General features: G+C 46.3%; 1 protein-coding gene across 1 annotated transcript in view; it reads left to right on the forward strand.

The window, feature by feature from the left end:
- Nucleotides 1-17,621, forward strand: part of GNA15 (G protein subunit alpha 15) — a 30,732-nt gene extending 13,111 nt beyond the window's left edge. Inside the window, exons 4-7 of the mRNA XM_087703318.1 lie at nt 1,626-1,754; nt 4,143-4,272; nt 6,403-6,556; nt 16,300-17,621. Coding sequence (XP_087559444.1) covers nt 1,626-1,754; nt 4,143-4,272; nt 6,403-6,556; nt 16,300-16,532 — 646 coding nt within the window. The 3' untranslated portion in view covers nt 16,533-17,621. The remainder of the gene's footprint in view (nt 1-1,625; nt 1,755-4,142; nt 4,273-6,402; nt 6,557-16,299) is intronic.
- Nucleotides 17,622-25,167: the final 7,546 nt, after the last annotated feature.

Raw genomic sequence — 25,167 nt, forward strand, 5'->3', positions numbered from 1 at the left:
GAGGGAGCCCCCTTGTGGAGTGCTGCGAAGCCGTTAGCATGGCAACTCCATTGTGCTGTACAGTAGAAGTCATTTTAAGGCACCACAGGCTGTATCTTAACAGAACTTGAATCGAAAATGCACACTATCAGTGTCAAAAATACTGTGAGTTTACATTATAGATAGAATTCAGTTCTTTTCATTTCAGCAGTCCAGGCGTTCCGGAATTATGCTGGAACAACCAGACATGGACACACGGACACACACACACACACACACACACACACACACACACACAGATAGATGATGATAGATAGATAGATAGATAGATAGATAGATAGATAGATAGATAGAGTGAGTGGTGGGTTTCAAATTTTTTTAGAACCCCATCTGTGGGAGTGGCTTGCCAGTCATGTGCCCGGGTAGGAGTGGCTTACCAGCAGTGTGATTGGGTGGGCATGGCCAACCTGTAAAATGTGGTGAAACTCACTTAACAACGCTCTTGCTTAGCAACCAAAATGTTGGCTCAGAAACTCTGGCATTTGAAGTACGCAAGTCTTAAAGCTGTTAAGTTACAAGACCCTCGCACCCTTAACCCTTTAGAAAAAAAACCCCAGGGGTGTTCAGACTTGACAGCTGTAAGACCTGTGGACTTCAACTCCCAGAATTCCTCCTCTTGCTCTTCATGTTGATGATGTGTGGACGGGCGGGGGGAGGGAGCTGGAACCAGTTCTGAACGGCACTGTAGATTTGTGGAACCTCTTCTATAGAAGAGGCTAGAACTGGCAGGAACCCACCCCTGGATGGATGGATAGATAGATAGATAGATGGATGGATGGATGGATGGATGGATGGATGGAAAGAAGGAAGGAAGGAAGGAAGGAAGGATGGATATGGATATGGATATGGATATGGATATGGATATATAAGATACAGATAGATATAGATATAGATATAGATATAGATATAGATATAGATATAGATATAGATATAGATATAGATATAGATATAGAGATAGAGATAGAGATAGATAGATAGATAGATAGATAGATAGATAGATAGATAGATAGATAGATAGATAGATAGATAGATAGATAGATAGATATAGCTATAGCTATAGATATAGATGAATAAGATAAGATACATAACTTTTATGTATTTAATTCCTTGTGTGTCCAATCACACTTGGCCAATAAATAATTCTATTCTATTCTATTCTGTTTTGCTCTGCTCTGCTCTATTCTATTCTTATTCTACTCTATTCCATTCCATTCCATTCTATATTCCTTATTCTATTCTTCCTATTCCTATTCCTATTCCTATTCTACTCTATTCCATTCCATTCTATATTCCTTATTCTTATTCTTATTCTTATTCTTATTCTTATTCTTATTCTTATTCTTATTCTTATTCCTATTCCTATTCCTATTCCTATTCCTATTCTTATTCTTATTCTACTCTATTCCATTCCATTCCTTTCTACCACAACTTTTCCAGATTTCCGGTTGGCTGGGGAATTCTGGGAGTTGAAGTCCACCTATCTTAGAGTTGCCAAGTTTGAAAGGCACTGCACTAGAGAGGTGTGTCCACTCATTTTCATATTTCTCCGTGCATCGCCCAGAGTGACCGGTGTGTCTCTGTTTCAGTTTCCTTTCGAATCTGGATCGCATTGCTTCTGAGGGGTATATGCCAAACGCCCAGGATATTCTGAGAACTCGCGTGCCCACGACGGGCATTAACGAGTACTGCTTCTCGATGCAAAAGGTGACATTAAGGTAAACTGAAAAAAGATTCATCCCAAGTGTTTATGTTTCATAATGGATTCCTTAAAATAAAGGTACAATCGGGGTCGGTAGCTACACTGGCAGTCCTTGACTAATAACAATTCGCTTACTGACCGTTCAAAGTTATGACATCCCTGAAAAATGTGACTTATGACCGCTTTTCACACTTACGACCGTGGTAGCATCCCCGTGGTCACACGATTTACCTTCAGATGCTTGATAACTGACTCGTGTTTATGCCGGTTGCAATGTCCTGGAGTCTCCCGCTCCTCTTTTGCGACCTTCCGACAAGCAGCGGGGGAAGCAGATTCAACAGCCACGATACACATTTAACAACTGCAGTGATTCACTTAACGAAGGTGGCAATAGAAGTCGTAAAAGGGGGCGAAACTCACAATTTTCTTGCTGAACAACAGGAATTTTGGGGCTCAATTGTGGCCATAAATTGAGGATTACCTCTGATCCCTTCATGATTTGTGGACTTCAATTCCCAGAATTCCTGAGCCAGCCACGCTGGCTCAGGAATTCTGGGAGTTGAAATCCATAGGTTGTAAAGGGGGCCATAATTGCTCATCCCTGTCAGAATTGCGAGATTAAATATCCAGGAAGGGTCAGTCATATTTTGAGAGACTTTGTGTCGTTGTGTAAGAATGACACACATGAGCACAAATGACAGAAAAATGCCCTCCTCTTCTGAGATGGGAACGCATTGCAATCTCATCCCTGAGATCCTCGCACTTACGACCACAGCAGCACCCCCCGCAGTCACATGATCAAAATCTGGTTGCTTGGCAACCGGCATCTATTTACAATGGTTGCAGGGTCCCTGGGTCACGTGATCACCATTTGCGACCTTCCCACCTGGCTTTCGACAAGCAAAGTCAATGGGAGAAGCCGAATTTGGTTAATGACTATGTGATTCACTTAACAACTTCAGTGATTTGCTTAACAACCGTGGCAAAAAGAAAAAGGTCATAGAATTGGGTATGACTCACTTAACAATAAACTTGTTTAAGAGTGGAGATTCTGGTCCCAACTGTGATCATAAGGCAATCGATGAGAACGGAGCAGGAAGGGACCTTGGAGGTCTTCTAGTCCAACCCCTTGCTCAAGCAGGAGACTCTCTACCATTTCAGATAAATCACTGTCCAGTCTCTTCTTAAAAACCTCCAGTGATGGAGGCACTCACAACCTCTGAAGGTAAAACCCTTCCACTAGTTAATAAGAGCCGAGATGGCGCAGTGGTTAGGGTGCAGTACTGCAGGCCACTTCAGCTGACTGCTATCTGCAGTTCAGCGGTTCTAATCTCACCGGCTCAAGGTTGACTCAGCCTTCCATCCTTCCGAGGTGGGTGAAATGAGGACCCAGATTGTGGGGGCGATATGCTGACTCTGTAAACCGCTTAGAGAGGGCTGAAAGCCCTATGAAGCGGTATATAAGTCTAACTGCTAACTGCTAATTGTCCTCACTGTCAGGAACATTTTCCTTAAGTTCTAGGTTGCTTCTCTCCTTGATTAATTCCCATCCATTTCTTCTAGTCCTGCCTTCTGGTGCCTTGGAAAATAATTTGACCTCCTCCTCTTTGTGGCAGCTCCTCAAATATTGGAAGGCTGCTATCATGTTACCCCTGGTCCTTTCCCCTCCTCTAGTTTGGCCATGCCCAAATCCTGCAACCGTTCTTCATATGTTTTAATCTCCAGGCCTTTAATCATCTTAGTTTTGCCAAAGTCTAGGGGAGGCATGATAGCAGTCTTCCAATATCTCAGGGGCTGCCACAAAGAAGAGGGAATCAAACAATTCTCCAAAGCACCTGAAGGCAGGACAATCAGCAACAGATGGAAACTAATCAAGGAGAGAAGCAACTTAGAACTGAGGAGGAATTTCCTGACAGTGAGGACAATTAATCAGTGGAACAGAAGTTGCCTCCAGAAGTTGTGAATGCCCCAACACTGGAAGTCTTTAAGAAGATGTTGGATAGCCATTTGTCTGAAATGGTATAGGGTTTCCTGCTTAAGCAGCGGGCTGGACTAGAAGACCTCCAAGGTCCCTTCCAGCTCTGTTATTCTATGTTCTCAATGTCCTTTTTGTCATGTGGTGACCAAAACTGGATGCAGTATCCTAAGTGTGGACTTACTAAGGATTTATAAAGCGGTACTACATTAATACTTCATGTGATTTCGATTCTATGCCTCTGTTTATACCCTACAACCCAGGATTGTATTAGCTTTTTTGGCTGCTGCTGCACACGGCTGGCTCATATTTAAGGAATCATCCACTAGGACTCCAAGGTCCCTCTCACAGTTACTGTTTTTGGTCCAGGATTCGCCTAAGACAGTGGAGGACTATAGATTTTTTTTTTTCATTTCTATTTTTTTTTAGGATCGTTGATGTTGGTGGGCAGAAAACCGAACGCCGGAAATGGATCCACTGTTTCGAAAACGTGATTGCCTTAATCTACCTGGCCTCTCTGAGCGAATATGATCAGAAGCTGGAGGAGAATAATACTGAAGTAAGGAGCAGCGTCGAGACAGGAATATTTGGGGGAATGTGGGGCTAGGTTCATGGTGGCTAAGACGCTGAGCTTGTCGATGAGAAAGTCAGCAGTTCAGCTGTTCGAAGCCGTTCGAATCCCTAGCACTGCATAATGGAGTGAGCTCCCGTTACCTGTCCCAGTTTCTGCCAACCTAGCAGTTCGAAAGCACGTGAAAAATGCAAGTAGAAAAATAGGGACCACCTTTGGTGGGAAGGTAACAGCGTTCTGTTGTGCCTTCAGTGTTTAGTCATGCCCGCCACAGGAACACGGAGACGTCTTTGGACAGGGCTGGCTCTTCGGCTTTGAAACGGAGATGAGCACTGCCCCCTTGAGTCGGGAACAACTAGCATATATGTGCGAGGGGAACCTTTACCTTAAGGAGCAGCGTTGAGACAGGAATATTTGGGGGAATGGAGGGACAATTAAGGGATAGGATTGTGTATGCCTGCCTCTCTCTCTCTCTCTCTCTCTCTCTCTCTCTCTCTCTCTCTCTCTCTCTCTCCCTCCCTCCCTCCCTCCCTCCCTCCCTCCCTCCCTCTCCCTCTCCCCCCCACTCCCTTCTAGCACTGAGGCTGTTACCTAGTTGGGTAATGAAACTTCTACAAGGAAACAACCAAGCTCAGAGAACACCGAGGTCCCCACATCTTCCTCTTCCTCCTCCCCTTTTTCTTCCCCTTCTTCACCACCACTCCACAAACCTCACTCCCTTTTAGCCCTGATGATGTCACCTGGTTTGGTGATGAAATGTCTACAAGAAAACAAGCAAACAGCCAAGCTATACCAAGAATCTCATAGTCCTTTTCTTCTTCCTCCTCCTCCTCCTCCCCCCCCTCCGCTTCTTCTCCACTTTGTAAAACTTACTCCCTTTTAACACTGATGATATTACCTAGTTTGGTAATGAGATGTCTACGAGAAAACAATAGCAATAGCAATAGCAATAGCAGTTAGACTTATATACTGCTTTATAGGGCTTTCAGCCCTCTCTAAGTGGTCAGCATATCGCCCCCACAGTCTGGGTCCTCATTTTACCCACCTCGGAAGGATGGAAGGCTGAGTCAACCTTGAACCGGTGAGCCGAACTGCAGATAGCAATCAGCTGAAGTGGCTGCAGTACTTCACTCTAACCACTGTGCCACCTACAGCCAAGCTGTACCAAGAACCTCATAGTCCTTTTCCTCCTCCTCCTCCTCCTCCTCCTCCTCCTCCTCCTCCTCCTCCTCCTCCTCCTCCTCCTCCTCCCTCCTTTCCCACCACTTTTTCTCCTCCACTCTGCAAACCTCACTCCCTTCTAACCAGTGATGGGTTTCAAAAATTGTTCGAACCTACTCTGTGGGTGTGGCCTCCTTTGTGGGAGTGGCTTGCCACCCATGTGACTGGATGGGAGTGGCTTGCCGCCCATGTAACCGGATATGAAGATGCCGACGACACTTGTCAGAACCACCTTAAATTACCTCGCACACAGCACTGGCCTGCATAAGAATAGGATGTAAACTTGTTTTTTTAAAAGGCATCTTTGGTTTACGTTTACACAACTTCAACACACGCAATGTTCTGATTGGACCACAAACGCAGTAGTCATCCTTACCTTTCACAGAGGCACTGAGTTTTATAAATAGGAGCATGATAGTGTAGAATAATCGTATCCAAGGACCAGTGGTGGGTTTCAAAAAAATTTGGAAGCTCTTCTGTGGGTGTGGCCTGCTTTCCGGGTCCACTGGTGGAACCTCTTCTAACTGGTTCGGTAGATTTGACGAACCGGTTCTCCCGAATAGGTGCGAACTGGTTGGAACCCACCTCTGCTTCTAACACTGATGATGTTACCAAGTTGGGTTATGAAATGTCTGCAAGAAAGCCACTAACCTCAGGGAACAGCAAGGCCCCTACAGTTCAACCCTGAGCTGCAAATATTCTCTTCTGTCAGAATTTACACATATTTTTCTGGCCTTCTGATCCAGCTGAAATGTCCCTTGGTCGTCACTCTGGGTGAACCGATGTTTCCAAAAAGCCCTCAGCCACAAACTTCCAAACCTCACCATGCTGCTCGTTTATGATTTTTTCCTTCTTTTCCGCACCCCTCATTCCCCCCGTCCCGTTCTTTCCTATCAGAACCGAATGAGGGAGAGTTTAGATCTCTTCAGGACCATTCTGGAACTGCCCTGGTTCTGGAACACCTCGATTATCCTCTTCCTGAACAAAATGGACATCCTGGAGGAGAAAATCCTCACCTCCGATTTGGCTGCCTATTTCCCCACTTTCCCAGGTAACGTTTCCTACTTTGGGGCCGACGGGCAGCGCTGAGGAGCGGTTAGAGAGGCTGTCCACAAAGCGGCACGTTCTAGAAAAGGATTGCAGAATTGATGCAAATTGGAGGCCTGCTCCCCTAATCCGAACCCTCAGCTAAATTATGGGGAAGTTGCTCTTTCGTTACCTCAGTTACAGGTAGTCCTCAACTTACGACCATAAATGGGGCTGGAATGTCCCTCGCTAACTAACATGGCCATTAAGTACCCAATTTTACAACCTTTCATTTTTTTGCCACAGGTTGCTAAGCAAATCGCTGAAGTTGCTATGTGGATCGTGTCGTTAAGCAAATCACTGTTGTGGCCTGCCAGCGTCTAGCGGAGCTGGCGGCAGATTCGGACAGTGAGGAGGTTGGGGAGGAAGATGGGCCAGTCCTGGAGTCTGGGGAAGGCTCTGATGAGGGCTCTGCGTTGGAGGCAGAGAGGGGGAGGCAGGGCCGTCTGACATTTATCAGCTGCCTTCGGAGTCAGAGATCAGTGAGGCAGAAGAACAGCTGGAGCCTGTTCCCAGGGTGCGTATGCGCAGGGTTGCCAGATGAAGGGAACAGCTAAAGAACAGGGGTCGATTTGGGAGTAAGGCCACAGGTGGACGGTGAATGGCCCCTCCCAGAGGGAATAAAAGAGGAGCGAAAGGGGAGTGGAGTTTGCAGGAGGCAGTTCGTTCGCTTACCATATTTTTTGGAGTATAAGATGCACCTTTTTTCCTCAAAAAAGAGGCTGAAAATCTGGGTGCGTCTAATACACTGAATACAGAATTTTTTTGCCTCCTGAAACCCCAACCCCTTCATCTAAATGGCCGTGCATAGCTTGTAGGAAGCTTTCACAGAGTTCCTGGGGGCTGGGGAGGGCAGAAATGAGCAAAAAATGGGGCGTTTTTTGCTCAATTTTGCCCCCCCCAGCCCTCTGTAAGTTTCCTAATGCCCTTTTTTGATAAAAAACAGGCCTCTTTTCACGAAAAATGGGTCATTTTTTGCTTGTTTTTGCCCTCCCCCTCTAGGAACATTCTACAAGCATCCAAAGGGCTATTCATGCCCTTTTTTTGGGGGGAAAAAAAAAAAGGAGGGGGGCTGTTTTGGGGAGGTTTGCAGTGTGCAAAAACTTTTTAAAAAAATTTGACTCTTTAAAACCTTGGTGCATCTTATACTCCGGTGCGTCTTATATTCCGAAAAAAATATAATTAGTGTGAAAATTTCTCTGTGACTCGCAGGCACCCCTTGCCAAGTTTTCTTGTACAGTGTACAATGTTGCGTTCTCCAACACCTGATAAGGTCTGTGGTTGTAAATTCACAACCTGACAGCTCTCCAACATTAATAAGGTCTGTGGTTGTAAATTCACCCTTGAAAGACTGCTTGCCGGGACTTTGCTGGATGTGAATGAGAGGAAATGAGAGGAAAAAAGGGGTTTTATTGGGACAAGGAGTCTGCTTCGTGATTTTGTGAAGCCTAGGTCAGAATAATCACTTCCTCCATTCACTTTGCTGGTCCGAAGCCGGATGGGAAGGTCGTAAACGGTGATCACGTAACTCCGGGACCCTCCTACCATTATAAATCCATACCAGTTGTTGCCAAATGCCCAAAATTTTGATCGTAGGGCTGGAGATGCTGCTATGGTCATAAGAACAAGGACTGGTTGTAAGTCACCTCTTTTTCAGAGTTGTTGTAACTTCAAACAGTTGCTACCTGTGCTAAGGCACTGTTAGGCTGGTTCGAATATCTGGAAATCACTTATTATTACAGCTGAAAATTGTGCTTATTAAAGCTTCAAGCTGAACTGATATTTTTGAGACAGCCTGTATTATCTAAAAGATAAAATCCCTTTCCCCCCTCAAAAACCTCTAGGGACATCACTAAAAATCCATTTAATTTTCAGGGCAAAATATAAAGCGAGGGATATAAAGGAAGGGAAACATAACTAGGGTAGACTAGCAAAGATAAGGGAATAAGAAATGATACTAAATTATATTTGGGTTTGTTAGGTAAGCTCCCCATTGGGAGAGCGAGTGCGTTCAGTGAAGTGTTGTGAGAGTTGTGTTGGAGAACACACAAACCAGCATACAGAGATACTGCAGTTTAAATAGGCTTTTACTTTCGTGGAAATAGAGGTATCAGAGTACATCAAACAGTCCAAATCATACACGGATAAGACAGTCAGTCATCAATGTCTTTCAGTTAAGGGATAATCCAAATAATATAGTCCATAATCATACAAACAGTCCAGTACTCAAAGTTTGCTAGCAGTTGCAAAACTTACAATAGTTCACGGTACTTTCTAACAGCCAGCTTCCAAAACGCTCAGATCAGATCAGCCCAGCATCTAACAACCAGAGAGCTAACAGTCACTCTGGCTCCCTCTTATGGCCGATTGAAGAAAACAGCAACCAATCACATTTTACAGTATGATTAATTTTAAAGAAACAGGTACAACATTGTTATATGATTTATATATTGCCAACCCAACCATTAGAATTACATTCCAAACAGGGTTGGCGGAAATACCATTCCAAGGAAACATAAACTGAGTTTTGAAATATACACCAACCATAATAGAAAAAGAAAGGGAGAGAGGAGGAGAGAATGAAAGGAAGACGGGGAAAGAAGAAAGAGGTAAAGAGAGGAGGATGGAAGGGGGGGAGAGAAGGAGAGAGGGTAGGAAGGGGAAGATGAAGAGTAGGAGTAGGAGAAAGGGAAGGGAAGAAGGAAGGGGAAGGAGAGGAGGAAAGAAGAAAGTAGAGAAGGGAGGAAGGGAGAAAAGAAAGGGAAAACAAGGTGGTGTTACAAAAGGAGGAAGGGATAGTAAATAAAGCAACCCAAACAATACATTATAACTTACTAAATGAAATAATAAATGTATAAGAATGATAAATGTAAAGAAGAATAACAATTATGTGAATGTATACTTAAAATAGATTGCAAAAGGATAAAACAAATAAAAAATTATTTGGAAAAAAAATCAGGGCAAAATTACAAGCATGTATTGCCATAGCTCTCCCCCAGAAGTCTTCAAATTCCCGGTCCAGGCTACATTTGGTGATTTCCTTGTGGTGTCCCATCCAGTGGCTATCCAGGTCTATCCGTGCTTAGTTTAAGATCAGTTAAGTGCTGCCCCCTGCTGGGTCATTCGCTTTCCAAACCTACGGTCACAAATGTACTGAGAAATAGTAATACGGTTAGTCCTCGACTTGCAACAGCTCGTTTAGTGACCGTTGAACGTTAACAACGGCGCTGAAAAGAAGGGACTTGTGACCATTTTTCACACTTACAACTTTCGCAGCATGGCCCCCGTGGTCACGTGTGTTCAAAACTCAGGCGCTTGGCAACCGAGTCATCTTTACGACTTAACAACTGCAGCGATTCACTTAACAACGGCGGCAAGGAAGGGGACGTAAAATGGGGCAAAGCTCACTTAGTGAACGTCTCAGTTAACTACAGAAATTTTGGGCTCCGTCGCGGTTGTATGTTGTGGAGTATCTGTGTAATCTCCATGCATCGCCAAGTAGATCCATTTCATGCCTGTCCTGGGAGGCCATGAAGACAACTTTCAGATTCGACGTTCTGTGGAGTCCCTGGTGTGCTGTTGCCTTGCAGATATTTCATCACCCAACTAGGTAACCTCATCAGGGCATCTGTGATGAAACATCTGCAAGAAAACAACCAAGCTCAGAGAGCAGCCAGGATCCCCGCAGGTCAACCCTGACCTAATTCCCCTTTTTGTGTGGCTTTTATTCTGTCTAGAAAAACACACATATTTGTTCTGATCGAGGCTTCCCAAGAGCATAAAGCCATTCCTTGTCCCAACAAAAAACCCTTTTATTAATTGACTGTGAATTCCGCTCATTCACATCCAGCAAAGTCTTTCAAGGGAGGATTTACAGTCACAGACCTTCTCTGGCTTGGAGAGCTGCCAGGCCGAGATCTGCAAACTGTGGCAAGGAGTCACGGAGAGTCACAAACCAATTAAGAGAACGAATTGTTTCCTGCAAACTCCACTCCCCTTTCGCTCCTCTTTTATTTCCTCTGGGAGAGACCATTCATTGTCCACCTGTGGCCTTACTCCCAAGTTGACCCTTGTTCCTTAGCTGTTCCCTTCATCTGGCAACTCTGTGCATGTGCACACTGGGAACAGGCTCCAGCTGTTCTTCTGCCCCAGTGATCTCCAACTCCGACGGCAGCTGATAACTGTCAGGCGGCCCTGGCCCCCTCTCTCCCTCCGACACAGAGCCCTCATCAGAGCCTTCCCCAGACTCCAGGACTGGCCCAGGTTCCTCCCCAACCTCCTCACTGTCCGAATCTGGCGGGCCACAACAATATCTTTTTGCAATGATATGGGATATTGGGGGGGTCCGAAGGAAGAGGTGCAGATTAAGTAATGGTCAGATAAGAGGTAGCTGAGCCTGCAGAAAGAAAAGGGGGGTGGCAAACATCTCAGAAGGAAGCTCCCTTAGTTTCTTGGGCTATTGAGACAACAGGGATATACAGGTGTATCACTAAACATCTGTAGAGATTCTCAGCCATCCAGGTCATGGTTGTCCCAAAGCTTTTTTTCAAGAGGCAACTGAACTTTCTTTGTTTCTCTTCGAAGACATTTCGCTTCTCATCCAAGAAGCTTCTTCAGCTCAGTTAGAATAGAATAGAATAGAATAGAATAGAATAAGGAATAGAATAGAATAGAATAACAGAGTTGGAAGGGACCTTGGAGGTCTTCTAGTCGAATACCCTTCTCAAGCAGGTGACACTATACCATTTCAGACAAATGGCTGTCCAATCTCTTCTTAAAAACATCCAATGTTAGAGAGGTTGCTTCTTGGTTACTTCCATTCAGTGGTGGGATTCAGCCGGTTCGTACCTATTCGGGCGAACCAGTTGTCAACTTTCTAAGCAGTTCAGAGAACTGCTTGTTGGAAGAAATCTCCTTTTGTTTTTGTTTTTCCACTTTACAGGGCTAATCCTGTAAGGAAGGCAGGAAGGAAACATTCTGGTGTTGTTTCTAGCCTCATCTTTATTGCCCTGCTTACAGAAACTGCCTCTCCGGTTAACCCTTATTACCATTGTAACAACTAAGGCGAAGTGTCCATCGACCTGAGTGACATTGACTTGGCCACGCCCACATGATCACATGACTACCAAGGCCCGCCTACCCAGAAATGTCCATCGACCTGAGTGACATTGACTTGGCCACGCCCACACGATCACATGACTACCAAGCCCCGCCTACCCAGCTGGTCATTAAGGAAGAGAACCGGTTGATAAATTATTTGAATCCCACCCCTGGTTCCATCCATTGCTTCTTGTCCTGCCTTCTGGCGCTTTGGAAAATAAGTTGACCTCCTCCTCTTTGTGGCAGCCCTTCAAGGGTTGGTGGCGCAGTGGTTAAATGCAGCACTGCAGGCTACTTCAGCTGACTGCAGTTCTGCAGTTCGGCTGTTCAAATCTCACCGGCTCAAGGTTGACTCAGCCTTCCATCCTTCCGAGGTGGGTAAAATGAGGACCCGGATTGTTGTTGGGGGCAATATGCTGACTCTGTAAACCACTTAGAGAGGGCTGAAAGCCCTATGAAGCGGTATATAAGTCTAACTGCTATTGCTATTGCTATTCAAATACTGGAATGCTGCCATCGTGTCCCCCCCGGTCCTTCTTTTCTCTAGACTGGCCCCATCCAATTCCTGCAACAATATGTTTTTTGCCTCCAGGCCTTTGATCATCTTCGTTGCTCTTCTCTGCACTTTGTCCTAGTCTCAACACCTTTGTGGGGTTATAGCCAAAGAAGGATGTTTAGAGGACATACTGGGGCTGTGGTTAAAGTGAAAATAGGGCCCAGCCCTGAATGATTTCCTGTGGCATTCGAATGAACAAAACACGTTGGTTTAGTGACGATGTTGGCCAGACACACCTCTTCTTAGAATTGGCGCACACTTCTTTCATCTTCACGCTGTTGTCCCTTTAAGACAGTGTTTTTCAACCTCGGCCAGGAATTCCCCAGCCGCTTCTTGGCAACTCTATGATAGGTTGACTTCAAGGTCCAGTATTCCTCAGCTAGCTAGCCATTGGCTACTTTGTGATCGTGGACTTCGTGTCCCAGAATTCCTCAGCCCTTGGCAATTTTATGATACCTGAGAGAGTAGAATAGAGCTGGAAGGGACAGAATGAGAATGTTTTAACATATTAACAGAGTTGGAAGGGACCTTGTAGGTCATCTAGTCCAGCCGCCTGCTCAAGCAGGAGACCCTTCACCATTTCTGACAAATGGCGGTCCAGTCTCTTCTTGAAAGCCTCCAGGGATGAAGCTCCCACCACTTCTGAAGGCAACTTCTGTTCCACGGGTGGATTGTTCTCACTGTCAGAAAATGTCTCCTTATTTCTAGGTTGAATCTCTCCTTGGTCAGTTTCCATCCATTATTCCTTCTCTGCCCTTCGGGTGCTTTGAGAAATAGCTTGACCCACTCCTCTCTGTGGCAGCCCCTCAAATATTGGAAGACTGTTCTCATGTCTCCCCTGGTCCTTCTTTTCATTAAACTAGACGTACCCAGTCCCTGCAACCGTTCTTCATATGTTTTGGTCTCCAATCCCCTAATCATCCTTGTTGCTCTTCTCTGCACTTTTTCTAGAGTCTCTGCATCTTTTTTATGGTGTGGTGACCAAAACTGGATGCAGTACTCTAGGTGTGGCCTTACTAAGGCTTTATAGAGTGGTATTAGTGCCTCACTTGATCTCCTAGTCCAGCTCCCTGCTCAAGAAGGAGTCCCTATACTATTTCAGATAAGTGACTGTCTCGTCCCTTCTTAAAAACATCCAGTGATGGACCAAAGGTGCTTTTTCAGGAGGCAACTGGACTTCCTTGTTTTTTTTCTTTTGAAAACGTTTTGCTTCTCATCCAAGAAGCTTCTTCAGCTCCGACAGGATGGTGGGGAATGGAAGGGTTTATACTCCTTGCAGACAGCTGGTCATTTGCATCCTTTGAGACCATCCTTGAAGCCCTTGGAGGTTTATCCATGTCCTCAGGGTCACCTGATTGGTGCGAATGGTTCCTGGAGACTGCTATCTTTTTCCTCTGGAAATCCATTCCTTCTCCCACACCATTCCAAGGGTGTTCATCCCAAAATTGTTCATTTTTTTTCCCATTTCATTTTAATTTATTTGTATGCCGCCCTTTTCCCTAAAGGGACTCAGGGCGGCTCACAACTCAAAGGGAGGGAAAAACAAACAAAGTTACAAAAAACATAAAACCATACATGGTTAAAAAACACAACAATCATACCATTCGAAGTGGGGCAGCGAGTCTTTAGCCCCAGGCCTGTCGGAACAGCCAGGTTTTAAGGGCTGTGCGGAAGGCCTGGAGGGTGGTGAGGGTTCGAATCTCCACGGGGAGTTCGTTCCAGAGGGTCGGAGCGGCCACAGAGAAGGCCCTCTTCCGGGTAGTCGCCAGTCGACACTGGCCGGCGGATGGAATTCGGAGGAGGCCTAGTCTGTGGGATCTAATCGGTCTAGTGGAGGTAATTGGCAGTAGGCGGTCTCTCAAGTACCCAGGTCCAAGATGTTTAGCTAAAAGTCGGTAGAGATTGTAAATCGCCCAGGAGAGGACTGTTTGTGTTGTGTTTAGAGAAGGACTGCTTCTGTTTGGACAGCTGCCAAAGAGGCGAAAGGTTTCTAGCTGCTTGGTTGGTTGCCAAACGAGAGACGGTAAAAAGGTTGTTGCTGTCTATTTCCCCTTCTGCGGAATCCCTGGTGCCCTCTGAGGTTGGTTGTTTCCTTGAAGACATTTCATCACCCAACTAGGTAACCTCATCAGGGCATCTGTGATGAAACATCTGCAAGAAAACAACCGAGCTCAGAGACGACCCAGGTTTCCCGTAGGTCAACCCCGAGCTACCAGTATCCCCTTCCATTAATTCCCCTTTTTGGCGTGGCTTGTATTCCATTTAGACAAGGGTAAAATCAACTTACCTTTGCTACATGTTCAGTAGCATGTGAGCATGCACGAAGCACCTCCGTGCATGCGCAGGCCCTTCCACGCATGCGCAGAGGGTCAAAAACAGACATGATGACGGGCGGGCGGGCAGGCGGAGCCTGCTACCGCCTGCAAAGGTAAGTGAACAGTGAGCAGGGGGAGAATTCACCGTGCCACATGATTTAGATTAGCTAGAAAGCAGGAAATCCTACTTTCTAGCTAATACAAATTGTGCCTCACAGCTTATTGTCGGAAATACCAGTTTAGGTGAACCGGTAGCTTTTTTACCACCAGTTTGGGACAACCGGTAGCATTTCGCCCCTGTGTTCAAAGCAGGGGTGTCAAACTCGATTTTATTGAGGGCCTCATCAGGGTTGTGTTTGACATTGGGGGGGTGGGTGTGTGGGACAATAGGGGCTCAATGGTGGTCGTAAGTCGAGGACTACCTTTAAAGGCAGTGGCTAGGCCAGGGGTCGGCAAACTTAAACACTCGAAGAGCCATTTGGACCCGTTTCCCACAGAAAAGAAAACACCGGGAGCCACAAAGGTCCTAACCGGAAGCCCCCATTCAATTCTGGAGCTGATCAGAAATTCAGTTCCCCCCCCCACCATAGAGTCTCCTCCTAGCGCGGCGTCCTTTTTCCTCTATCTGTCATAACCAAAAGCCCTATCAATGGCGGAGACAACTGGAAAACCCTCCCCTTGCCATAGAGTCTCCTCCTGACGCACTGTGCTTCTCTCCCCCCCCCCCCACCGGAAGCTCCTCTCAAAATTGTGGCGCCAACCGGTGACAGACCCACAACAGAGGGAGGAAACAGCCACGTGCGGCTAGGCAATCACCTCCGAGCGCTGCTGCACACGTTCCTAGATGTGCAGCCATGGAGCAATGTAGATTATTCTTTATACTATTTATGTTGTTTGTACTTTATGTCCTGGCTTGCACCAGTGAGGCTAAAACCAATTTCGTTGTATTCATGATGTACAACGACAATAAAGCAGTGGTGCAATTCAGCCGGTTCTATCCGGTTCAGGCGAACTGGTAGCAGTGGCGGCAGGAGGCTCCGCCCACCTGCCCAGACATCATCACATCCTGTTTTTGAGCCTCTGCGCATGTGTGGAGGTGACGCGCGCGTTCACATGTGCAAAAGTACCGTATTTTTTGGAGTATAAAACACATCTTTGTTCTTCCAAAAAGAAGGTGAAAATCTGGTTGCTTCTTATACACTAAATACAGCATTTTTGGCCTACTGAAACCCTTCTAAAAATGGATGTGCAGAGGGTTTGGGAGGCCTCCAAAGTGCTCCTGAAGAGGGCAAAGTGAGCAAAAAATGGTCCGTTTTGTGCTTGTTTTTGCCCCCCCCCAGCCCCCAGAAGCATTCTACAAGCCTCCCAAAGTCTATGCATGCCCTGTTTTTTGGAAAAAATGGGCCCGTTTTTTTCCCCTCGTTTTTGCCCCCTCCCCAGCTTCCAGGATCACTTTGCAGGCCTCTCAAACTCTCTGCATGCCCCGTTTTTGACAAAAAATGAGGCGTTCAGAGGGTTTGGGAGGCTTGCAGAATGCAAAAACGTGTTTTTTTTAAATTTACCTCTTCAAAATCATGGTGCGTCTTATACTTTGGTGCGTCTTATTGTCTGGAAAATACAGTAAGCAGATTTCACTCCTGCAATATACTATACTGTACTATACTATAATCCAGGCTTAAGGCTGCAGAGGTGGGGGGAGGCCTCAGTGAATTCACACAACCTCTTCTCCTTTCCCAGGTCCCAAGCAAGACATTCACGCGGCCAAATGCTTCATCCTGGAGATGTACAGCGACATCTTCCATCAGTTTCTCGACGGGCCTCTATGCAGCGGTTCCCCTTCGTCCTCCCGACCCCGGTTCCTTTACCACCATTACACCTGCGCCACCGACACGCAGAACATCTGCGCGGTTTTCGCGGATATCAAGGACGCCGTTCTGGCAAGCTACTTGGAAGAGTTCAACCTGGTTTGAAACAAGCCGGCTCCAGCTGCATCACGGAATTTCTGGGCTCGCCATCCAGATGTTGCCTCGGACTCGTGAGAAAGCGGAGAGACTGAATTCACAAGGAAGCATTCCTGTGGGTGGTGCCGGGGTGAAGGAGAGTCACTGTTTCTCATATCCTTTGCCCCGTCTTCCTGTGGGAACCTTGGATAGAACTGGGGCAGAGGGGATATTCAGCCGGTTTGGAGCGGTTCGCCCGAACCGGTTGTGGAAATTGCAGGCGGGGCTTCCCACCCGCTCCTGCTCTGTGCCGTCCTATTTAGGCACGTTTTCAAGCCACGCGCATGCCAGCAAGCCGCGCACGACAGTAAAGCACATGCACGGAAGGCTGTGTGCATGCGTTGATGCGCCCGCTCATATTTGCGAACCAGTTGGTGAATGCCTCCCCTGAACTGGGGGCAATCCATAGTCCCACTGCCGGGCAGGATTTTTTGAAATAATGTTGCAGCTGCACCACTGAGCAGATGTACGACTTAAACAGAGTAACAGAGTTGGAAGGGGCCTTGGAGGTCTTCTAGTCCAACCCCCTGCTCAAGCAGGAAGCCCGACACCATTCCGGACAAATGGGTTTCCAACCTCTTCTTAAAAACCTCCAGTGTTGAAGCACCCCCAACTTTTGAAGGCAAGTCGCTCCACTGATTAATCGATTAAATTAATCAATGGAACCGATGATCTGATTAAAGTCTTAGTAAGGCCACACCTGGAATAACTGCATCCAGTTTTGGTCACCACATGACAAAAAAGATGTTGAGACTTTGGGGGAAACAATGCAAAGAAGAGCAATTAAGATGATTAAAGGCCTGGAGACTAAAACATACGAAGAATGGTTGCAGGATTTGGGTTTGGCCAATCTAGAGAAAAGAAGGACTAGGGAGGATGTGATATTCCAGTATCACAAAGAAGAGGGAGTCAACTTATTTTCCATAGCACCAAAAGGCAAGGGAAGAAACAATGGATGGAAACGAATCAAGGTGAGAAGCAACTTGGAATTAAGGAAAAACTTCCTAACAGTGAGGGCAATTAACCAGTGGAACAGATTGACCTGTGGGTGTTTCATCACTGGAGGTTTTAAAGAAGAGACTGGACAGCCATTTGTGTGAAATGGTATAGGGTCTCCTCTTTGAGGAGGGGGTTCGACTAGAGGACCTTCAAGGCCCCTTCCAGCCAGTGGTGAAATTGAATTTTTTTTACTACTGGTTCTGTGGGCGTGGCTTGGTGGGTGTGGCAGGGGAAGGATACTGCAAAATCCTCATTCCCTCCCCACTCCAGGGGAAGGATACTGTAAAATCCCCATTCCCTCCCCACTCCAGGGAAAGGATACTGCAAAATCTCCATTCCCAACCCACTCCAGGGGAAGGATACTGCAAAATCCCCATTCCCTCCCCACTCCAGGGGAAGGAAACTGCAAAATCCCCATTCCCTCCCCACTCCGGGGGAAGGATACTGCAAAATCTCCATTCCTACCCCACTCCAGGGGAAGGATACTGTAAAATCTCCATTCCCTCCCCACTCCAGGGGAAGGATACTGCAAAATCCCCATTCCCTCCCCACTCCAGGGGAAGGATACTGCAAAATCTCCATTCCTACCCCAATCCAGGGAAAGGATACTGCAAAATCTCCATTCCCTCCCCACTCCAGGGGAAGGATACGCAAAATCCCCATTCCCTCCCCACTCCAGGGGAAGGATACTGCAAAATCCCCATTCCCTCCCCACTCCAGGGGAAGGAAACTGCAAAATCTCCATTCCCTCCCCACTCCAGGGGAAGGATACTGCAAAATCTCCATTCCCTCCCCACTCCAGGGGAAGGATACTGTAAAATCTCCATTCCTACCCCAATCCAGGGAAAGGATACTGCAAAATCCCCATTCCCTCCCCACTCCAGGGGAAGGATACTGCAAAATCCCCATTCCCTCCCCACTCCAGGGGAAGGAAACTGCAAAATCTCCATTCCCTCCCCACTCCAGGGGAAGGATACTGCAAAATCTCCATTCCCTCCCCACTCCAGGGAAAGGATACTGCAAAATCCCCATTCCCTCCCCACTCCAGGGGAAGGAAACTGCAAAATCTCCATTCCCTCCCCACTCCAGGGGAAGGATACTGCAAAATCTCCATTCCCTCCCCAATCCAGGGGAAGGATACTGTAAAATCTCCATTCCCTCCCCACTCCAGGGAAAGGATACTGCAAAATCTCCATTCCCAACCCACTCCAGGGGAAGGATACTGCAAAATCCTCATTCCCTCCCCACTCCAGGGGAAGGAAACTGCAAAATCTCCATTCCCTCCCCACTCCAGGGGACGGCTACTGCAAAATCTCCATTCCCTCCCCACTCCAGGGGAAGGATACTGCAAAATCTCCATTCCCTCCCCACTCCAGGGGAAGGATACTGCAAAATCCTCATTCCCTTCCCACTCCAGGGGAAGGATACTGCAAAATCTCCATTCCCTCCCCACTGTGGGGCCAGCCAGAGCAGGTACTTGCCGTTTCTTCAAACTACTCAAAATTTCCACTACCGGTTCTCCAGACCCTGTCAGAACCCACTGAATTTCACCCCTGCTTCCAGCTCTGTTGTGATTGATTGATTGATTGATTGATTGATTGAATTGTTCTCACTGTCAGGAAATTTCTCCTTAGTTGTAGACTGGTTCTCTCCTTCGTCAGGAGGGCCCCGCCTTACAAGAACTGAAACGTTGCGAGAGTAGAGAAAATGATCAAATTTGACCGCTGACGAGAAGGAGAACATGAAGAGGAGCAAACAAGTTGAAGAGATAAGGAAGTCAACTATGAAACAAGTGGAGCTAAGAAAGTTAACTCCCACGGTATCTTGGTGTTGAACCCAGCAGTATGAGAAGGCAGCTGAAGTCACGCAGAGTGCAATGTGTGATAAAATGCATTTTATCAGAAGATAAAATGAAGGCTGGACTGAGGGCTGGAGGGAAAGCAACGTAACCTAAAGATTATGTAGATAATAATGTGAATTATGTATGTGTGTAGTACCTATGTACAAGTAGCCCTTGACTTACAACCATTTGTTTCAGGACATTCACATTGACGACAGCGCTGAAAAAAGTGAGTTATGGCCAGTTTTTCACACTTACAACCCTTGTGGACTCCCCATGGTCACCTGATCAAAATTCAGACACTTGGCAAACGGTTCGTTTTTATTCCGGTTGCAGGGTTCCCTGGGATCACATGATCAGCTTTTTGGGATCTTTTCACAAGCAATGTGGAAGCCGGATTCACTTTGCAATCGCGATACAAACTTAACAACGGCAGTGATTCACATAATTGTAGTAGGAAAGGTCATATCTACACAGGTTATGGAAGTATAATCATAATATGCCGAGTACATGCTCCTGTCTTCTCCAATCTCTCATCTGGCAAGTGGGTGCTTGTGTGTGTGTGTGTGTGTGTGTGTGTGTGTGTAATGCTTATACAATTGCAGTTAATAAAACTTTTGTATGTTAACAGAGTCCTTCTGTGTTTGGGGTGTGATTGTGAGCAATTCATTACAGGGAGAGGAGGAGGAGGAAAGAGGGGGGAGGAGGGGGGAGGAAGAGGAGAAGAGGGAGAGAAGAAGAGGAAGAGGGGAAGAAAAGAGGGAGAGAAGAGGAAGAGGAGAGAGAGGAGAGAGAAAGAGGAGGAGAGGGAGAGGAGAGGGGGAGGGAAGAGGGGAGAGGGAGAGGAGAGGGGAAGAGAAGAAGGAGAGGAGGAGGAGAGAAGAGGAGGAGAAGAGAGGAAAGGAGGAGAGGGAGAAAAGGAAGAGGAAAGGGAGAGAAGAGGAGGAAGAGAGGGAGGGGAGGGGAAGAGGAGAGGGGAAGAGGAGAGGGGGAGGAGAACAGGAAGAAGGGAGAGAAGAGGGAAAAGGGGAGAGAAGAGAAGAGTGGGAGAGAGAAAAGAGGGGGAGAGGAAGAGGAAGGAGAGGAGGAGAGTGAGGGCGCGAGAAGAGAGAAGAGGAGGGACAGCAGAGGTGGTATTCAGCAGGTTCTGACCAGTTCTGGAGAACCGGTAGTGGAAATTTTGAGTAGTTCGAAGAACCGGTAAATACCACCTCTGGCTGGCCTCGCCCCCATCTATTCTCTGCCTCCCAGTTGATCCCAGCTGACCTGGACGGAATGGGGATTTTGCAGTATCCTTCCGCTGCAACACCCACCAAGCCAGGCCACACCCACCAGGCCACGCCTACAGAACCGGTAATAAAAAAAAAATGAATCCCACCACTGAGTAGGAGGAAGAGGAGGAGAGTCTTGACGTAAAGGACAGAAGGGAGGAATGGGCAACACAATTGAAAGAGTTGGGGCTGTTATGGGCTCAGGAGAGTGCCTTCTGATATGGATGGAGGACTATTGTCCAGAGTAGACATCAGCCTCCTCAAACTTGATGCTCCGTTCTGAGAACCAGGCGGGTGGGAACGGAGACCAGGCAGATGGTGAAGTCAAAACAACCTTGATTTGAGCTAACAGATAAAAGCTAGCCAGTGAGGCAACAGGGGAAAACTCCCTCTGACAGCTCTTTATATAGCAGCTGTCAGACGGGCCGACCAATGGTGAGGCTGCGTTCTCCCGCCAAGCGGCTGTCACAGTTCAGCCAATGGGAGGCGCTTCCTGGAAGGCACGCTCCTGGATCTTCAACATAGCTTCGAGGACTTTACACTTGACAGCTTTAAGATGTGCGGACTTCCACTTCCAGAATTTCCCAGCCAGCCATGCCGGACTAGAGAATTCTGGGAGTTGAAGTCTTAACCCCTCTTAAAGTTGCTACACAGGAAACAGGCCCTTGCACACCAATTGTTCCACGCGGTCCTATATGTTAGCAATAGCACTTTAGACTTATATACTGCTTCACAGGGCTTTAACAATCTGTTTAATAATTTAATAATTATTTACAAGCTGACACTCGGCGCTGCTAGGTATTTATTTATCCCAACCCTCCTCTTACCATGAATGTAGAGAGCCGAGGTGGCGCAGTGGTTAGGGTGCAGTACTGCAGGCCACTTCAGCTGACTGCTATCTGCAGTTCGGCGGTTCAAATCTCACCGGCTCAAGGTTGACTCAGCCTTCCATCCTTCCGAGGTGGGTGAAATGAGGACCCAGACTGTGGGGGCAAAATGCTGACTCTGTAAACCGCTTAGAGAGGGCTGAAAGCCCTATGAAGCGGTATATAAGTCTAACTGCTATTGCTAACTGCTATGTGGCCTCAAGTTCCAATGTTGGATTTTCCCTCTTACCAGGGGGAGCCCCCTTGTGGAGTACTGTGAAACCGTTAACCATGGCAACTCCACAGGGCTGAACAGTAGAATCCATTTTAAGGCAGTGCAGTAGAAGCTATTTTAAGGCAGTACAGTAGAATCCATTTTAAGGCACAACAGGCTGTATCTTAACAGAACACCTCCCCCCCCCCCGAGGGGTGTTAGGAGTGTCTTACCCCCACAGTATTTGTTTCCAGAGGATAAGAAATCTGTGTACCAGGTTTGATTGAAATTGCTCAAGGCATTCCAGAGTTATGCTGGAACACACACACACACACACACACACACACACACACACACACACACACACACACACACACACACACAGAGCCAGTTTTATAGAGAGAGAGATTTATTTATTTTGCACAAATTGAAAAAGGGAAGAGAAATTCCGAGGCCTGCCCCTTGGGCAGGAGCGAAAGATTTTTTTTTTAACTGAAAATTTTTGGGAAAAAACTTTTACAAATGTTTACCTCCCCCCTCCCCTCCCCCCCAACCTTCCTCCCCCCGACTTTCCAGAACCAATACAGGGTATAAATCTTTAACAAAGATATCCTAAAATAAACTTTAAAAAAAGTTAATATCATCTTTCATTTGAGCTTTAACTCCTCTTTGCTAGGCTAAGTCTAAACAGATTATATCATTCCTTATTTCTTCAGTCATAAACTATCTGGAATTTCTTAGTCCCATATTTATTTTGAGTATAGTCAATCCATCTTCTCCAGTCTAGTTTATATCTCTCATTTGAGTGATCCTTGAGATATGCTGATATTTTAGCCATCTCTGCTAGTTTTGTTACTTTTAATGTCCATTCTTGAATAGTAGGCAGATCTTCCTTCTTCCAGTATTGCGCCACGAACAATCTTGCTGCGGTTGTTAAATGCAAAATCAAGTTAGTCTCTATAACTGTACAATCAGTAATTATACCTAGCAAGAATAACTGAGGGGTAAACTTTATCCTTTTTTTAAGAACATTTTGCATAATCCACCATATTTTTATCCAAAATGCTTTTACCTTTTTACAAGTCCACCATATATGATAGTATGTAGCATCGAGACAATCACATCTCCAGCATTTAGGTTGTAAATTCGGATATATATACAGGCCAGTTTTTTAGGCTCTAAATGCCATCTATAAAACATCTTATAAACGTTTTCTCTCAAATTCTGGGCTTGTGTAAACTTTTACAAGTTTTTTTTTTAAGGGAATTTCTCTGCTTTTTTGGTCTCATGCATTCAAGCACATGATGTGCTTGATCCAAGGAAGAAAGTTGGTGATGTGGGAATAAACGCCTGGAGGGACTTGATTGCCAAAGGAAACAATGCCTTCCACGATTCCTTTGCACACCATAGGCCCTCCAGAATCTCCCCGAGGAATGGATGGAAGCAAAGAAAAGAGTGGAACAGAAAACTTAGAATGGATTTCTGGAAAAGTGGTTCTTTCCCAGGTAGCAGGTGAATGAACCCACCCACCCCTCCCATCCAAAGAACGAAATAACAGAGCTGGAAGGGACCTTGGAGGTCTTCTAGTCCAACCCCCTGCCTAGGCAGGAAAGCCAGCGCCACTTCAGACAAATGGCTATCCAACCTCTTCTTTAAAACATCCAGTGTTGGAGCATTCACAACTTCTGGAGGCAAGTTATTCCACTGGTTAATTGTTTTCACTGTCAGGAAGTTTCTCCTCAGTTCTAAGTTGCTTCTCTCCTTGATTAGTTTCCACCCATTGCTTCTCGTTCTGCTTTCAGGTGCTTTGGAGAATAGCTTGACTCCCTCTTCTTTGTGGCAACCCCTGAGATATTGGAAGACTGCTATCATGTCTCCCCTGGTCCTTCTTTTCATTAAACTAGACATACCCAGTTCCTGCAACCGTTCTTCATATGTTTCAGCCTCCAGTCCCCTAATCCTCTTTGTTGCTCTTCTCTGCACTCTTTCTAGAGTCTCCACATCTTTTCTACATCGTGGTGACCAAAACTGACTGCAAATATTCCAAGTGTGGCATTACCAAGGCCTTATAAAGTGGTGTTAACCCTTCACGTGATCTTGATTCTCTCCCTCTGTTGATGCAGCCTAGAACTGTGTTGGCTTTTTTGGCAGCTGCTGCACACGGCTGGCTCCTATTTAAATGGTTGTCCACTAGGACTCCAAGATCCCTCTCACAGTTACTACTGTTGAGCAAGATACCACCTATACCGTACCTGTGCATTTCGTTTTTCTTGCCTAAATGTAGAACCTTTCTTTTTTTCACCATTAAATTTCACTGGTGAAATCAGTTTCACTGATTGTTCTAACTATTTTGGGGAATATTAAAAGAGGCAAAATATTATATTTCCCCCAAAGGAAGAATAGAGAAAAAAAAAATGTTAACAAAGGCAGAAAGCAACCTCAATAACCTCCAGCAGATGCCTGAAGTCTTTAGAGATGGATATTTTCTGTCCATTAAGAAATACTGGGCCAATTTATTCACAAACAAAACACCATCGGCTCCATCTGATGGGATTAAGAAGGACAGGACCTGATTTTTAGGGCATAATAGGATTAAAGGTAAAGTTTCCCCTCGCATGTATGTACTAGTTGTTCCTGACTCTAGGGGGCGGTGCTCATCTCCGTTTCAAAGCTGAAGAGCCAGCGCTGTCCGAAGATGTTTCCGTGGTCATGTGGCCGGCATGACTAAATGCCAAAGGCGCATGGAACGCTGTTACCTTCCCACCAAAGCTGGTTCCTATTTTTCTACTTGCATTTCTACCTGCTTTCAAACTGTTAGGTTGGCAGAAGCTGGGACAAATAATGGGAGCTCACTCCATTACGCAGCGCTAGGGATTCGAACCACCAAACTGCCGACCTTTGTGATCAACAAGCTCAGCATCTTAGCCACTGAGCCACTGCGTCCCTGATAATAGGATTAACTCACCACGATTAGAATAGCAAATTCCCTCCTGCCTCCTCCTCCCCCTCCCTCTTACTCTGCCCCCCTTCTCTCCCCTTCTCCTCTTCCTCCTCCTCCTCACCACTCACTACATTGCACAAACCCCTGAAGCATCTTAGAGCCCTATAAAAATCCACGTACTCATCAAACCGATTTATCATCTGTCCCAGAACTACATAATAAATGCCCTTTCCTTGCAGCCACTCTGCCTACATTTTATTTCCAGCGTCTTTCTCCCGGATTGAAAGTGGACTGGGTTTTTCTTCCAACCCAGGGATTGGGACTCCCATCATCCCCTGCCAGTCCTTTAGGACATGAGATGGGAGTGGTAGTCCATCCCCTTTGGAAGGCAACATGCCAAGGACACAGGAGGATGACAGTGCTACAGCGCTAAGCAAGATTCCCCAGGAATCTGATAGGGGCTGATGTTTACAT

This window comes from Thamnophis sirtalis, unplaced genomic scaffold (genome assembly GCF_051295495.1).
Source record: "Thamnophis sirtalis isolate CommonGarterSnake01/CBP01778 unplaced genomic scaffold, rThaSir2_p1.2 scaffold_1, whole genome shotgun sequence".
NCBI lineage: Eukaryota > Metazoa > Chordata > Lepidosauria > Squamata > Natricidae > Thamnophis > Thamnophis sirtalis.